The sequence below is a fragment of the Notothenia rossii genome (genome assembly GCF_949606895.1).
Source record: "Notothenia rossii genome assembly, chromosome: 8".
Lineage (NCBI taxonomy): Eukaryota > Metazoa > Chordata > Actinopteri > Perciformes > Nototheniidae > Notothenia > Notothenia rossii.
The window spans coordinates 5,007,529-5,025,789 of record NC_136906.1 but is presented as its reverse complement, the minus strand read 5'-3'; the positions used below and the strand labels follow the sequence as shown (position 1 = coordinate 5,025,789).

The following is an 18,261-nucleotide window of genomic DNA, read 5'->3' as shown; positions in this document are numbered from 1 at the left end:
GTCGTCGAAGCACCACTCTGTTGTTTTTATCTGAATTCTGAGGACAGCTACTGCAGCCTGTGGAAGTGGTTATTTGACTTCCGATCCTTTGTTTGCCTCAGGCCACATGAGGTCAGGACAGCTGACCGGCTGTTTGGTTTGGAGTAGCTTGACCAGCAATTCTCTTCAGATTAAACCATTTTACGTCCTTAAAGTTTCACACACTGTTCCTAAATGTTTTGAAATGGACCTAATGTAGCTGACATAGCCATCTGTCTGGAATTAGCTGCTGGGAACGTGCACAAGCCATGATGTGTCAGGTCATTAAATCCATGCTGCCCCTTGTGGGACAATGCCAGCTTGTGTGCTGTAGCCTAGGTTGTAGCGTTGGTGGGAGCTAAAATGTTGCAAGAGAGGATTCTGGGAGATAATCTGAGTGTCGGAGTGTATTTGTTTGTAAGGTGAACTGGGCTCCAGGTGACAGGCATTGACCCTAAGACTGAATTGGTCCCCCTCTCATCATCTTAGATTTTGTTATTGGAGAAAAGACTTTAGTAAGGTAAAAACAATTCAATGTCATCCACACACAGTGAAAACATACATACATATCGACGTCATTGATGGTTTTTACTACAAAAAATTAATCTGTTTCTTATAAATATCTGCAAGAGCCCAGTAAAACAATCAGGTTCATGTTACTACTTTTTTAAAATATATATATTACCCTATTTTAGGACATAAATAGGTTTAAGATTTTGTTTCATTTTGATTGCAGGCCCCTGAGACAAATAAGAATGGTTGCTTAGCAGACTTTGTAATATTAGCCAAAATTGTATCATTGTTTAAAGAATACATATCATATTTTATTGTGTTGAAACTTGTGATTTACACCACAATTAATCCCATTGTAAGTCCTTGAGGAATTCAACCCACACACAGCAGCTTTAGTAAAGGTGCCAATAACCTGTAAAACATCAAATCCCCAGCTGCAGTCGTTAATAGAGGAAATTAGAGTCCTGCCGCAAAGCACCGTGGGTCAAATGTGTGGGATTGTATGAATTTGGGGGGGGGGGTAGTAAAATGAGGATTTCTCAGCTAAATCCTATTAAGTATAATAACATGATTTTTGAGAAATTCAACTTGTGAATGTATCTGCTGTAGCCATTTGTTGGAAAACACGGTGCAGCTGCACATTGTTAGCTGACATACCATAGCAAGCAAATAGTATACAGCTTCTGAATCGAGCTAAACGGAGAGCCTCCGGAATGAAATAGTCTCAAAAGGAAGATTTGATATGATATACTGTATATCAGGGCTGCACGATATTGGAAAAACTGATATTGCGATATATATATTTTTTCCCCTGGGATATATATTGCGATACAGGAATTGAAGAAAAGACAAACCATCCTTTCTTGAACTTTAATGCTATACAATTGGTCTTTTTCAAACTATATTTAACCAGATAAAAGATTTTAGTCACGGACGTCTGGATCTGAAGTTATCAGAGCAACAAGCGGAGCTAGCTCGGTTAGCAGCGCCGAACTGCCCTGGAGAAACACATGAAACTACTTCATTCAGTGTTTTTACCTTTAATCACGGGGTCCGTTTGCTTTGGAGATCTGATTGTGATTGGTGGTTTGCTGTCACTCACTCAAGTACCCCTGACAGGAGAGCCGCGCGAGTTTTCCTTTTTTTTTAGCAAGCAGCAAAATAATTGTAACATGATGTATTTGAGTTAATTTACCTACTTAATATCGCATGTCGTAAAACATTTTATTTATTTTTGAATCGCACGTCCTGCGATGTGATAGGGTTAGGCATGCGCATATCGCGATTATCGTCACGACACGATATATCATGCAGCCCTACTGTATATCATGAATTCTAATGTTGTAAGGTAGACTCACTATAACCTATGAAATTGTGAAACTATAATGATGCTATTGTAGAAGCCACAAGTCAACTTTTTAAAAGAAAACATGTATTATTTGTGATGGATTTAGATCCACACCAAAAACGTTTTTTGAAGGGAGTTGTTGGTGTTGTTCCCTTCACCCTCCCAATCAAACGTTTTATCGTCAAGATTCATCTTAGAGTTGGATGGCTTAATTCAACAATTGGAAGGGATATTCACTTCTCAAAGCTGAGACTAGTCGCTCACTGTTGAACTCTATGATCTAACTTATATATCTCAACTCGATGTGTTCCAGCAGCTCTCTCATGCTGTTTGCAGGGAAATGACTCTCTCCAATCTAATTAGGTTTAATGAAAACCTGTAATAGCTTTAGCGGGCTGGATGTTTCAGTAGGGAGGGCCACGGTAATTAAGGATCCAATTCAAGATCATATAAAGCTGTTGAGGAAACAATTATACGATACTCAAATACTCCCAGATGGAACAATACACATTGTAGCTTAGACATTTTTAATATATCATTAAGGTGGTCCCAATTATTGAAGCACAAATGTGAAATGAAAAGGAATTTGGGAAGAAGATGCCATGGGGTATGCACCAGGATGGAAATCGTTTTTGGCAGCAAACAAACGTTGCAAAACCAGGGTCTTCAATCCCCATCTACCTGCACTTCATATGAAGAGTAGATGAAATGTGTTCCTTAGCATGCTCCTGCCCTGGTTGCTAGCCTGTTTATGCTAACCGCTGACTGATGGCCCTAATGCCGTTATGCCGGATGAGTGAGCAATAGAGCCAGAAAGAGAAGTTCAATATCACAGCTGTCTGGAGAGTCGCAGGAGGAAGAGAAATGTTCCTCTGGCTGAGGCCGTGCAATCAGGATTTATCACACTCTCACTCTCACACACTCTCACACACACACACAACACAGAAGCAGTGACATGACAGCCCAGGCCAGATGCTTTCCTGTGGGAAGAGTCTGAAATAGAGAGGAGGTGACTGGACGGTCTCATTTCCTGGTTCACTGCTTGGTCGAATTATGTCACAGTGTTGGTGATTGGATTGTAGACTGTGGAACGGTGGGAGTTTGATGTGTTAACTTTAGGGATGTAACGATACCAAAAACTCACGGTACGATAATATCGCGATAACAAGTCCACGGTACGATATTTATCGCGATATTGGAAAAAAAAGAAGGAAAAAAAAGTTGTTTTTAAAAGACTTTTTTTTTTAACATTTTATCTTGCCTTTTTTTTTTTTTCTTGATTAAATAATAAATCTGATTTGTGCAGCATTTTAGTAGGATAGTCGTATTTTAAAGTGTCAAAAATATAATAATCAGACCCTGCAATAGAATAAATCAAGTTTCACTTTAGTTTTTCAAGTAACTCAACTCTAACTCACTCACTCAGCATCATCAAGGTTATCTTTTAGGAATATGAGCATGTCCACATTTCCAGGTAGAAGCTGGGATGTTTCGGCATTTACAATATCCCCTGCTGTGGAAAAAACTCTCTTGCTTGGTACTGATGTTGCTGGGACAGAGAGATATGCTTTGGCCATGGGTGGCAGCAGTGGGTCAAACTGTGCATTGTCTCTCCACCACTTCAAAAACAATACAGTTTTCGCCAAGAAGGTGAGACTTACTGACAGGGCGAGATATAAATATACTGTTGGTACTTGTCAATGTCTCTAGGCGTGTACATGTAGCACTGTAAATACCATGTCCTTTTGTGTTATCTGTTGTTTTATGTTCTGGTTAAATAAAGTTTTTTTGGTTTTTTTTATGAATAAATCGCGGTAGATTTTGTCAGTCTCACGACGGTATTGAGACATTTATTTATCGCGATATTCGATATATCGTTACATCCCTAGTTAACATTGGTAAGATCTATGTTGTTACTCAAGTGATGACATACCTTTCCCTGAAAAGCACCTAATTGTTCCAAGGTTCTCTACTTGCATTTTAAAGATGCCCAATGATGCTTTCTGTGCAGCTTTCTGTGCATGTAAACGGTCTGCAAAGGCTGAATCCCTGCGTGCCCTCCAGAGGGAGTTTCTCTCCCACACACTCATAATCTCCATCTTACTTTCTCTTGTCCACTCTCTCCTCTGAAAGTGACTGGTTGTGGTTGGTAACATAATTAAGCTAATTGTCCACAATTTATAGCCTCACTGGCTATAAAACCCCCTGTGGCCGCTCCTCGCTGCTACCCGCCTCTCCCTCTCCGCCTCTCGGTCCCTTTGGGTGGCGGCCTGTTGCACTAACCGTGTGTGTCTGTGGATCTGCTCTTATGTGTTTTCGGGGATACACCACAGATATTTGTTCCTCTGTTTCTCCCCCTCCGGCTCTGCTCAGCTGCTCCGGCCATCTGTGCAAAGGCAAACAGAGAACAGAGGGATGAAGGAGCGGTGGTGGGGGAGGAAAAGATATCGAGGAGGGGAAATGTTTTGGAGAAAGAGAATGAAAGAAAGCTTTTTTGATTTAGTAAGGAGGACGAGTAAAAGATGACGGAAGAGGGGAAAGAAAGATGAGGTTCGGGAATTGTTTCCAGGAGGCCGGCCGCAGAAAGATGATGTCTGTCTTCTGGAAATGGGGCAGCGAGTGTGTTTATGTCAGTGGAAAGTAAGATGACTAGTGTTGTCTGGGTTTAAGCAGCAAAGATCAGCCAATAATGAGCTCATTTGACATCTAGTTAGGCCCCACCTCCTCTGTCGGCCTGTTCCCATGCTTCCTCTGGGCTGGCCTCTGAGTTTATCCCAGCACTTAGCCTCCCCCCTGCCCTTGTTTTGTAAACTTGGACAAGCCTGTTTCCTGCTACCCCCCCCCCCCCCCTTACTCCCCCCTCTGCTTCTCTTAAACTACCAAATCTGTTTCCTCTCATGCTTACCTCAACTAGCCGAGGAAATAAAACAAGACACATTTGTCTCATTGACGCAGACAATGCATGACAGCTCGTGTTACAGATGGTTGCCCTTTTATCCGGCCTCATATGCTTCACGGTCTCCTCTCCCTCATGTCTGTGACTGCTCCGTTTGTGGCCCATGAGTCAAACTGTCCTCCTATATTTGGGTTTCTTGTACTCGCCTTGACCCACTTAGTGGATACACATACAAGTCTTTTTCATCCCACCTCAACATACTGTTCTTCTTAGCCTAATAGTAAGAAGCAGGCTAGCTTTTGTCATGCATGTGCACATTCAAAAGTTGCATGATTCGACATTATTACTGTGTGTTTTCACAGTTTGCGTGCTAAAGCTTTTTGCTCTCCCTAAAGTGTACGATCTCAGATGAAAGCTAGTCTTCCACACGAGTGAGTCCAATACCATTTTGCACAGAGGAAGCTGGCAGCCAAGTGTGTCACTGAGCTTTCTACCATCACAGAGGGGCCGCTGGCCGCTGCACTGCAGTTGGCGTTGAAATGAATGAACGGCTATTTGTAGAGTGTGTTGTCTGTGCTGTCCCTCCTCCTGTGGTCCCTCAGACAGAAAACATAACATGATATCCTGCTCAGGCTTCAGGCCTCTCCTGGGTCTCTGCAGCAGTTTCATCTGCAGTATTCTGGCGCATCCTGTTCCAATTCTGTCCTACAATCCATTTGCCTGCTGATATTTGGACGCTTGCAAAGCAATGTGTCTGTGTGTCAGGGATCCTAAAAGGCATTGAATTCATACATTAAAACTCAATTGGTACTAAATTGCTGTTAAAAAGTCTTAAAGGGGGCATATTAGGCTTTTTGGGTTGTTATATAGCTTTGAGTGAATGGTTTGCAGGTCTGCAAAGGCTAGAATCCCAAAGTCCCCTCCCTTGTGCAGAAACGTTGCACTACTGGAAACAAAGCAGTGCCAGTATTCTTTCCGCAACTTTGGTTACGGTCAAATTGGTCTTGAAATGATTCCATAAAAAATTCCAAACTTGCCTAGAGCAAATAAACCCTGTGTGTGTGAGTGATGCTGAAGCTGTAAGCAGATCCCAGCCATCCCGTTATCTGATTCCCGGCGTTATCAACATTCCTGCCGCTCTGCTCGTCATGTCTGCTCACGCTGCTGACTCACTTTGTTTCATTATCTTCTCTCTGCAGACCAGACCTCGCTGTCTCCAGAAATCCTGCAGACCCGTGGCCATCCTGCGAGATTTACGTCGGCCCTGCCTTGCAGAGACGGACCACCGACAACAGAGGGGAGATGAAGCCGGATGGGGTTGCCACGGCAACGCAAGAGCCAATGGAAACACTGGAATCCAACCCGGTGAATGAGGCAGATGGACTGGAGGGCAACCAGGCCGCCAGCCCGGTGACGGAGGAGGTGTCACAGCCCACCATAGAAGAGACGGGGGACGCAAAGCCAAATCAGGCTAAGGAGACCCCCGCTAAGACTAACAACAAGACTACAGGAGAGCCCAAAGCCAAGACTACCAACAAGGCCCCGTCCAACAAGACAAAACCCGGCACCACGGCCCCAAGTAAGACCTCAACCGGGTCCAAGACCAACACAACCCAGAGCCGCCTCTCAAACGGCACGACTAAGCCCCAGACTAACGGCGTGGCGAAGAAACCCGCCCCCGCCGCAGTTAAAAAGAACACCCCCACAACAGCCGCTGTCAAAAAACCAACAGGCACGACCCCGTCCCCGGCCCTGAAGAGCAAAGTGGGTGAGAAGAAACCCACGGGGGCGTCTCCCGCCACCAACGGAGTGAAGTCGATGACCGGAACAACCGCGGCCAAGAAGCCAGCGCCCGCTCCCGCTAACGGTGTCAAAACCAGCAGCACCACCGCGGCCCCCGCTAAGAAGCCTCTAGGTTGGTTGGAAATGTCACCATAACACAAAAAGTTGTGGGGGGGATATACACATCCAGAGTTAGCGTAGTAACATGACGTGTTTTCACAGCTCTAATGAGGGGTGTTCAATGTAATGTGATGACATGGATCAGCACAGATTACACATGCCCCAGTGGCTGCTGGGTATCTGCAGAGGCGTTTGCCCTACTTCCCCATAGCACGACCTATTTCTGTGATATACTGTATGTTACTGTATATGTTACTATACTGTAGTGTGACGCTGTTCTCCTCTGTCTCCTCCTTTCCTCACTTGTCTCCTCTCCTTTAAACATTTATGTTTCTCTTCTCTCTTGTTCTCATGTCTCCTCTTTTCCTCACTTGTCTCCTTTCCTTTAAACCTTTCTGTTTCTCTTCTCTCTTGTTCTCCTCTGTCTCCTCCTTTCCTCACTTGTCTCCTTTCCTTTAAACCTTTCTGTTTCTCTTCTCTCTTGTTCTCATGTCTCCTCCTTTCTGATCTAACCTCTCCTCCTCTTGTCATGTCTCATCATGTCTCCTCATGTCTCCTCTCCATTTTTTTCTACATGTCATCTACTCGTATCCTTTTTTCTCGCCTGCTTTTAACCCTTTTTCTGCTCCTCTCATCTTGTGTCCTCTCATCTTGTGTCCTCTCATCTCGTGTCCTCTCGTCTCACCTAACCTCTTCTCGTCTCCTCTCATCCCCTCTTCTCTAACTTCTCCTACTTTCTTCTCGTGTCCTCTCATCTCAACTTCACTCGTCTTCTCTGGCATCCTCTACTCCTCATTTCATCTCCTTCAACCTCTCCTTTTCTCATCTCCTCTTGACTTCTCTCCTCTCCACTTCTCGTCTGTCCTCTTTTCTCGTCTACTTTTAACCTTTTATTTTCCTCCTCTTCTCTTGTCTCCTCTAACCTTTCCTTCTCTTATCTCCTCTCCTTTAATCTCTCCTCTTGTTTTTTCTCGTATCCTCTCATCTCGACTCCACTCATCTGCTTTAACGTATCCTCGTCTATTCTTCTCTTGTCTCCTCTCCCTTTCTCTTCTGTCATCTTCTCATGTCCTTTTTTCTCGTTTGCTTTTAACCTTCTCCTCCTCTTCTCTTACGTCCTCTCATCTTGCCTCCACTCGTCTCCTCTAAGCTCTCCTCCTTTTCTTCTCCTTTAACCTCTCCTCTTTTCTCCTCTCCTCCAGCTCCTAAGACTGCCTGTGCAACTCCCACCAAGCCCCCTGTTTCCAAGACAACAAGGTAGGTGTGACACGTAGACATGAGTGTGTGTCTGCGCATATGAACAGTCACACACACCCATGAAAGAGCCTTTCTGTGTGTGTGCAGATAACACAGGCAGCTGCGAACGTCTATAAGTCTATAAGTCACCTCCTTTCCAATTTACTCACACGTTTCCTTCAAACCAGCATCACAACTGAATAAACTGCCCATTTTGAAGTTGAGCATTACAAAGCTCCTCGGTGTGAAGCGAGAAGCAGCCGGTTCAAAAGGCTTCGCTTGGCTCCAGGTTCAAAGAACACCGCGGAGGAGCGAGGGACAATGATCCCCCACATACAGGCTCAGAGGGCCGGGTGTAAAGTAGGCCAGCGAGGAGCTAATGCCAGAACAAGCCTGAGAGGAACGCCTCGCAGGGTTTCACCAGAGCTGCCATTATACAGCAGCATTATTAATTAAACTAGTTTTGGGAAAGAGAGGGGGGAGGGGGGCGTTGGAGGATTACACTGAGATGTGCAATGGGGTCAGCATGTGTTCCTCACCTGAGTCACACTGTGCATGTTGTCGGGTCCGGAGGTGGCTCGGCACTGAAGGAGCCTTTGTGTGAGACTGATGATCCGATCACTGTGTTGGTATGTTTCTGTGTAGAAACATTGTTTAGTCAGGAACTCTTGCGTCAAACCAACTCTGTTGCAAACTTGTTATAACACATAGAAACAGGAAGTACAACCGCACACTGCAGGCAACCCGAGGAAGGCCTAAAGCAGGGGTTCTCAAATACAAATCTTAAAGGTTCAAAGAAAATGTTCAATAAGACAAAGGTCCGTTTATTACGGTCGTTCAAACCTTTAATAATTGCAAAAAGATTCTTAACACGAGGTTGCAAAAACAAAAAGTATCTGTATGCAGCACTTTTCATTGTTATTGTGTCTGTGCTTGATCCCTCAGAGTCGCAGCTGCAGTCTCTTTCATTCAGCATTCCCATTATTGCTTTATAAATGTCTTGCCCCCTTGTGTGTCCACTGAGGTTCGTCAGGCCCAACACATCTTCAACAAACAGTCAATGGTGTCAGTGAACTCATCCACAGCTAAGGAAATGCACTGTGCATTTTGTATTCCATCACAAAGCTGATTCATTAAATCACCAGCCACAGTATTTCTGTTCTTCTGGTTGCTGTGGAATCTGAGAGGGGGATTTGCTTGATTTGACCTGTTATTTCCTCTTTTTGTTTGCCTTCAAACATGGCCTCTATCACTTCATGCATTCTTTTATTATTTCTGTATCAGAGAATGGCTTCAACACCCATTCCACTCTGAGTGAGGACTCAGTTACCTTTTCTCGTTGTGACATAAATAACAAGGATCCTGCTTGCAGCTTGATATGATGATTTCATTCCATTTATTTGTTTGGTTCTTACCGCTGAATTTTAAGGAAAGGTCGCTTCAAAAATAATTTTGTTTTGTTTCATAATTCCATTTCAAATGGCCACTCTTCACAAGAGCTACCGTTTCTTGGCATATTAAGCACATTGGTTTGGTGCTCACTGGAGGGAGGATGAACGCATATTTTTCAGTCCATTCTTCTTTGAATTGCCGATTTTCACTGTCAACTTTTCTTTTACTGGTCATCTTTGATCATGCTTCTACTAGCTGCCTGCTGGTGAAACTAGGCTACTAGCTACAGTACAGGTCAAACTAGGTGAAACTAGGCTACTAGCTACAGTACAGGTGAAACTAGGCTACTAGCTACAGTACAGGTGAAACTAGGCTACTAGCTAACAGTACAGGTGAAACTAGGCTACTAGCTACAGTACAGGTGCAACTAGGCTACTAGCTAACAGTACAGGTGAAACTAGGCTACTAGCTACAGTACAGGTGAAACTAGGCTACTAGCTACAGTACAGGTGAAACTAGGCTACTAGCTAACAGTACAGGTGAAACTAGGCTACTAGCTACAGTACAGGTGAAACTAGGCTACTGGCTACAGTACAGGTGAAACTAGGCTACTAGCTACAGTACAGGTGAAACTAGGCTACTAGCTAACAGTACAGGTGAAACTAGGCTACTAGCTACAGTACAGGTGAAACTAGGCTACTAACTAACAGTACAGGTGAAACTAGGCTGCTAGCTAACAGTACAGGTGAGGCTACTAGCTACAGTACAGGTGAAACTAGGTTACTAGCTACAGTACAGGTGAAACTAGGTTACTAGCTACAGTACAGGTGAAACTAGGCTACTAGCTACAGTACAGGTGAAACTAAGCTACTAGCTACAGTACAGGTGAAACTAGGTTACTAGCTACAGTACAGGTGAAACTAGGCTACTAGCTACAGTACAGGTGAAACTAGGCTACTAGCTACAGTACAGGTGAAACTAAGCTACTAGCTACAGTACAGGTGAAACTAGGCTACTAGCTACAGTACAGGTGAAACTAGGCTACTAGCTACAGTACAGGTGAAACTAGGTTACTAGCTACAGTACAGGTGAAACTAGGTTACTAGCTACAGTACAGGCGAAACTAGGCTACTAGCTACAGTACAGGTGAAACTAAGCTACTAGCTACAGTACAGGTGAAACTAGGTTACTAGCTACAGTACAGGTGAAACTAAGCTACTAGCTACAGTACAGGTGAAACTAAGCTACTAGCTACAGTACAGGTGAAACTAGGCTACTAGCTACAGTACAGGTGCAACTAGGCTACTAGCTACAGTACAGGTGAAACTAAGCTACTAGCTACAGTACAGGTGAAACTAAGCTACTAGCTACAGTACAGGTGAAACTAGGCTACTAGCTACAGTACAGGTGAAACTAAGCTACTAGCTACAGTACAGGTGAAACTAAGCTACTAGCTACAGTACAGGCGAAACTAGGCTACTAGCTACAGTATAGGTGAAACTAAGCTACTAGCTACAGTACAGGTGAAACTAGGCTACTAGCTACAGTACAGGTGAAACTAAGCTACTAGCTACAGTACAGGTGAAACTAGGTTACTAGCTACAGTACAGGCGAAACTAGGCTACTAGCTACAGTACAGGTGAAACTAAGCTACTAGCTACAGTACAGGTGAAACTAGGCTACTAGCTACAGTACAGGTGAAACTAAGCTACTAGCTACAGTACAGGTGAAACTAGGTTACTAGCTACAGTACAGGTGAAACTAGGCTACTAGCTACAGTACAGGTGAAACTAGGCTACTAGCTACAGTACAGGTGAAACTAGATGAGCTGTCAACTCTCGCTCTGACTTTTTTTTTTTTAAACTCTCGCTCTGAATCAGACCGGTTGAAAGAGACGACACACAGATTTTTCCCACCCGCATTCTGCGAAGAACCGCCCTACTGTACCTCTGATTCGCAGACTGTTGGTGGGGGGGAAAAACGCTGACGGGATGCTGAATGTGATTGGACCAAAGCGTTGAAAGACACACACAGACAGTGGAACAGTCTGACATGCAGAGCGCTGTTTGCAGTGGACATAGCGGAGAATTTTGACTCGTTGCGTTGTGGAGATGTCTCGCAGATAATACAGATAATACATACATATAAAAAAGTATATATGAAAAGTATAATTTGCTCAGAGTCCAGAGACAGTTGTGGTTCGGTCCGGAGTCCGGAGTTTGAGGAGGCCTGGCCTAAAGGGATAGTTTGACATTTTGGGGATGTTTGTATTTTTAAATAGTAAGTCCACCTCATATTTCTAAAAAGCAATATACCATATTTTAGGGATCTTTATCAGAAATCTATATATTTATATAATTTGTTTCGTAGAGTTTTATACTGTGGCCGACTGTGCTAAATTCTAAAACTGCCTAAAACATATCCATTAGGAGAGACGCGCTGCAGTTTCAAAAACGATGCAAGTACGGAAACACAAATGTGCCAAAACACATGCAAATGAAGAAACATCTTCACCACCTTGGCAACACATGCGCACCGTTGACTCAAAGCGTAGTATAAACGAAACACAAAACGCTGTAATTACAAAAGCACTGCAAGGAGCTCAAAACACAACGGAAACCAGTGGACACTAAAAAGTGACGCACACAGCTGGGACCGGAGCGCTTTTTGACATTCAGGATTATATAAAGTTGGCCAACTCTCACTGTCAGAGAGTTAGTCTGTTTTACAGTTGTAGGTGTTTTGGCTGTATATTTGAAATGACTCTCGTTAGCTACGTTGGCTAGCTAACTTACAGCAGATCTGCATTAATATCGGAAGGAATCATGCAATCACTTAAGCGCTGTTACTTCAAGTTGATGAATATTTGTTCTAAATGCTGCATGTGCTGTCAACTTTGCAACCCGTTTGCTATCATTATCATTTCTTAACAGTGAATAACCCTAACCCTAAACCCCGGCTCTCATGTTTAATTAATTAATTAACAACATTTCATCAGTTATTATCACACTATCAGAAGATAGATTTTAGTAAAAAAAAAGTAAAAATCACAATTTATGTCGGAAATCGTAAACAGTGACGTCGCGACTTGGCTCCTTTTGGGCTCTAATTGAGAGAAGCAAACTGGTTCTTAAGTTGTTCGCAAGTCGAACCAACTGTTAACTAAACTAAACCCAGCACGGACTATAACTCAACTCAACTCAGTGGAAAAGGGTTATGCTGTGTCTGTGCTTTTTACATTTGTCAGGTTTGTCAAAACACGCGGCGGAAATCAAGCCGAAGCTAATATTGTAATCAGGTTAATATTGGATTATTAGTGCGTCTAAGTGCACTTTATATGCAGCGTTTCAGTGAGTCAGGGAAATGTGTTGGTGGATGTCTGGCCCAGAGAAGGATTTATCTGCATCTGAACCCCCAGGAGAGAGCTATAACCATTACTGACGATAGACTCCTCTGACAGTACCCTCATAGGCATACTTTGTGTGTGTGTGTGTGTGTGTGTGTGTGTGTGTGTGTGTGTGTGTGTGTGTGTGTGTGTGTGTGTGTGTGTGTGTGTGTGTGTGTGTGTGTGTGTGTGTGTGTGTGTGTGTGTGTGTGTGTGTGTGTGTGTGTGTGTGTGTGTGTGTGTGTGTGTGTGTGTGTGTGTGTGTGTGTGTGTGTGTGTTCATGTAAGTCAGCATTTGTATATGTGATGTGTTTTGACAGGGCCATACATTTCCACTTTAATTAGATTTTGCCCTTTTCCAACCTCACTCATCCCTTAATTCAGGTTCCTATCAGCGGTGTGTTGGAGATGGAAACACATTAACTGCCACGTAAAACACACACCCTGCTTCCCCTGTCGCTGTCACACACACACACGCGCGCGTGCACACCCGCAGAGGCCCTCTCAATTTACTCAGTGTTACTCTTAAGGCTCAATCGATTTAATTCCATCAGCTGCAGGCCGACAAATAAAAGTGCAGAGCAAATGCAGGTTCACTTAGCGACATCAATCTAATTTAAGTGTCTCGTTCCAACTATTAAGCTGGAGGTTTTAGTGGAATTAAATTAGGTTTTTTAGTTGTTGATGCCAGGAACTATTTATTATGGCTCGTTCATTCGCTGGCGTTCTTTTTCTGACATAATGCACAGCCAACGTTTTGAGAACAGACTTTTGACTAGTTTGAAATCTCTTGTGTATATAAAAAAACGTTTTAGTTGTATAGGAAAGGTAACCTCTTCTGTATATGAATCTTATTGTCACATCTTTGAACTAGCTTAGGTGCTAGCTACTACTCACACAGTACAGTTTCCGGGTCAGTAAGGGTACAGAAGCTGAGTCGATGGTAATTCATTGTTTATGCCCCATACGTTATGACTGTAATGAACCGCAGGACAGTAAACAGTTCAAATGTCCATCCCAGTTTATTGAAGTCCAAGATGGTGTCTTGTTGCAAATACTTTAGAACATGGTGAAGAAAAGAAGGCAATCTTCATATTTGAGAGGCTTAAAATGAAAGCGTATCAACTTAACTGAAAAAGTTGGTGTGTAGTGTGTGTGTGTGTGTGTGTGTGTGTGTGTGTGTGTGTGTGTGTGTGTGTGTGTGTGTGTGTGTGTGTGTGTGTGTGTGTGTGTGTGTGCGCGCGCGCGCCTGCTGTTTGAAGCAGATTGCCCACAGCATGCCACTTGCAACATGAACCATTTCAGCCTTATTAATGAGCAAATGGAGAGAGTAGAAATCATTATTGGTTGTTCGAACATTAGAGCGGTGCAGGCGGTGACGTACTTGTGTAGGCTAAACAGGAAGTTACCTTGCAAGGGCTCCTTCCCAAGCCCCCAGGAAGTGCGCCGGACTCTTTGCCAATATTCGTTGTGTCCAAACAGCGGTACTGCAACTTCCGTATCATTCCGTGACGTCACCCGGCCCAAAACAACTTTTTCCCATTGACTAACATGGGGAAAGAGACGTCTATAAATCGGTGGATAATTTTTTTTGACTAAATAAAGTACCCATGATGAACTATCTTATAGACCTTATTAGAATCATTTGGTCCTTAAAGTTGTAAAATGCACTAAAAGCTGAATCTAGATTTATTTTCTCTCTCCATTCATTCTAGTGAGCCGAGAGTGGGAGCTCGGGGGGCGGGGCTTAAGGGGCGCATGCTCTGTGAGCGCACATACAGGTTCTTCTGCTCTGACAGCCAGGCATGATGGGTAATCTGTGACGTTTCGCTCTCTCAAAAGTTGGGCCATTTTGTCTTCATGCGCCAATGAGCAGCTCTCATAGGAAAGAACGAGACCCCGCCTCCCACGCTGTATCCAGTTCTTATTATACATCCATGCTCCTTCCACAAAAAGCCAATGGGATTTTTCCATTGGATTTTTGAATATTGCAGAAAATGAAATATATTGCAAACACAAGTTTTATGATACTTACACGTTTTGTAAGCACGGTCACATGACTTCACATCACCACCGCTAAGCTAAAGGCGGCTAATGTTGGGCGTGATGATGTTGAGTCGTCTCATTTAGACACTTGTAAGCAACCACCATTTACTGACGTATGTTATGTCGTGGAAGAAGCTTGTGTTAACCACAGACCTTATTTAAGGCATCTAACCAAAAAGCCTTTTCAGAAAACCACTGACTTCCTGCACCGTTCTATCAAGTGTCAGCTTGTGTCTGTACCTGCCTTTTTTCTCGCCTGATATGTCGCATGTACTGTAAACGCCATGGAGCACATTCCCTTTATATGTGTTTGTTCAGTGTGTGCTTGTTTGATATGGACCCTGCATGGTGGCAGCAGCATGTCATTAAAATGCAGAACATGTGTTCATTTGCCGGTGTATTACTCAGTGTGATGTGGAGGTAAGGGGGTGCGGGCTGGTAGAGCACGTGCCGAGCCGCAGAGGAGCTTTCTCATGCCGATGCACTGAGTGAAGTGAAACAAAAATGGTGGAGTGGAGTGTGGAAGCTACACGGCTGAATAAGTCATGCGTCCCCACTGAGCAACCATCACTGCTGCCAGAAGATACAGAGTGTGAGGGCTGTGCACGCAGAGAGCGAGAGGTGTGTGGGTGTGTGTGTGTGGGTGTATGTGGGAGTGGGAGGCAGAGGTAAAAAAAAGAAAAGGAAACGACCAGAGGGTTTCTCTGTGTGAAGCAGAGGGTGATATGGCCTATAGATTAGAGGACATAGGAAGGGTATTCAGCTCTTATTGTACAGACTCAGACAGGAAATGGGACACGCTCGCCGTCATGTGATCAGGTGCTTTTCCATTTTCACTGTCCCTTCCGTGCCAACCTCTGTTCCCACATTAGTCACGCTGTTCTCCCTGCCGAGGGTCCCCAAGGGATGATACGTTTTTACTGCCGTGGATTGAATGCAACCCTCCTCATGATCTCACAAATTACTGCCATGCTAATGGTCCAGCAGGGGACGTGTTGCTCAGGCTGTAAATCCTCCGTCCTTTTCTGGGTGTGGCAGATGACTCCGTGAGGCAGTGGTCAGCTGCCATGATGTTATAAGAGGGGGGGGGAGCCGCAGAGCCAATTAACAAATGGATAGAGAGGGAAGGAAATAGGAGAGAGGGAAGGAAATAGGAGAGAGAAGGAGGTGTGAGACAAAGGTCTGGGGTGTGTTCACTCATGCTGCAGACATGTGATGGATGTAGAATAATTAAGAGCCGACATATCATCTTTTCTATTTTCATGTTTACATTAACAACATGCGTTATGGTTCCTTTGGAACTTTACATGTTTGAATTGGCACATATCTGCCCATCGATATTTAATTAAACATTGGAACAGAGCTGCATGATCTCACTTGTCTGTCTTTTGTACATTTTGTACAGTCTGTTCAAATGGTAATACTGTGAGCTGATTTCTCTTTTGTTTTACATAGACTTGAATATCAAACAACATCTGACGACAATTTCTGAGTGCTGTAAAGTTTCTATTAACACTTTATGCTGTTGACGTGTTCTTAGATTTATGTATTTTCTTTAACTTCCATGACAGAGAGAAAAATGAGAAAAAAAAGAGAGGTATGGACTCAGCATCTCACGTTTACAGCCTCACTATACAGGAGAGCTGCATCAGTAAAACTTAATCTAATCTAAATGATCAGAATACTTTTGTGAAAGATTCTACATTTTGTATGAAATTCAATTAAAGAAGAGAATGAAAATATGTTTATAAACATGGACATTTAAAATAAGTATAAAAAGATACAATTAAATAAAAAATATATGAACAGAGGAAGGTACAGTAAAAAGGATAACAAAATTGTTTTTATACAAATATTTTTTTATAAACTTAAGAAGTACAAATGTTCACATTGTTCTACTACAGCATATAAAATGTATGGGGTATTACACAAAGGAGTTTTCCTGCTTTTTCCCTTTTCTATAGGTGAACGTCTTTGAAAAATTGAGAAACAAATGTGCCGATGTTATCCTGTTTGAGTTTGTTGCCATACAGCACATGAGATGCTCTTAAATTTCAGATGAGATGTTGCGTACTTTATAAATTAGCCGAGGGCTGCACTTCCTGCTTCGCTGCTGCAGAGCTCAGGGCTCCAAAGTGAGCTCTTATTGTCCCACAAAGATACATCAGCACATAGACCAGGGGCGTCAAACTCAATTTCATCGTGGGCCACATCAGCATCATGGTTGCACTCAAAGGGCCGGTTGTAACTTTAAGAGTATATAAAAATACATACACAAATATTTTATATATATATAAAATAATGTATTATATGACATTATTGCCTCTGCATTGGATTATTATGGGATAGGCTAATAACTTCATAATTAACTACGTCGGAAAGCAGAAGTCTAGTGCAAATATGTGCAAGTCTCTTCAAGTGAGAATGTCACAAAATGATTTAAAAAAGAGAAGCCACATTCTGTAAAAAAAAAAAAGACGTGACATTTTGAAAAAAAAGTAACATTTTGAAGGAAAAGTCAAATTCTGAGAAAAATTCTTCATGTTTGAGATGCATTGTGGGACATGTAGTTTATGTAACCTTATAATAAACATATTATATTCTTTGCAAGCTCATGTGGGGCCACAGAAAATGAAGTCACGGGCCGGATTTGGCCCCCGGGCCTTGAGTTTGACACCCCTGACATGGATAATCACATTAAGAGAGGAGAGCTCTAATCAGGTTCAAGTGCCGCCTCAGTCCCATCCTCACTGAGAGGACCTGCCTCCATACTCCTGCTGCTTCATTAACGCAGCATCATCTTTAATTTGCTGCTCGTTAAAGGAAGGGGGGGGGGGGGGGGTTCCACCACAGTGCTGCGGGGAAGAAGTCTGCCTGCATGCTCTCTTCCTGCTTACTCGTTCGCCTCCTTCATGGTGCGTCTCATTAATTAAATCTCACCCGACTCTTGTTGCAACAAAAGCGGCACCAGCAGGCAGCCATTGCTCTCACACACAGATCTCCTGCCTCTTTACCGCCATGATTGAGGGAACGTGTAGCAGCAATAAACCTAGATTGTAATTCATGGTCCTCAGGCACACAGTGCACACTTTAAGGATTTCTCTGTGTGCCTGTAGCAACTAGCAGTCATCAGATTCTTCAGCTTCAGTGCATTTCTGGGCTTTCTGTTCAGCATTCGCTCCAACCCCGATTTGTAGTCTTGTTTCTCTTGGCAGTGCCTGCGGTGAAATGTGAACAATGAGCACAGCCTCCTGCTAAGACGAGTTAAAGATCATCGTTTAGAAACCACAATGACACACAGGCTCCTCCGTCACTCAGCTCAGCGTGGTCACACAAGGGAAGGAGGCTACAAATATCAGAAGCCTCAATAGAGTGGTGCAGGAATGAGTCCTGAACCCGGAAATGAGTCGGCGTCTTACAGGGTTCTTACGGTCATTAAAAACCTGGAAAAGTCATGCTAATTCCAGGCCCTGGAAAAGTTTTGGAAAACAATATTTTTCCCAAAGTTTTGGAAAACAATATTTT

At 43.4% G+C, this 18,261-nt stretch overlaps 1 protein-coding gene across 1 annotated transcript in view; it reads left to right on the top strand.

Moving 5' to 3' along the window:
* prr36b (proline rich 36b) overlaps positions 1-18,261 on the top strand; it is a 40,546-nt gene that overhangs the window by 13,317 nt on the left and 8,968 nt on the right. Inside the window, exons 2-3 of the mRNA XM_079644358.1 lie at positions 5,975-6,690; positions 7,880-7,934. Of these exons, the coding sequence (XP_079500484.1) occupies positions 6,078-6,690; positions 7,880-7,934 (668 nt within the window). The 5' untranslated portion in view covers positions 5,975-6,077. The remainder of the gene's footprint in view (positions 1-5,974; positions 6,691-7,879; positions 7,935-18,261) is intronic.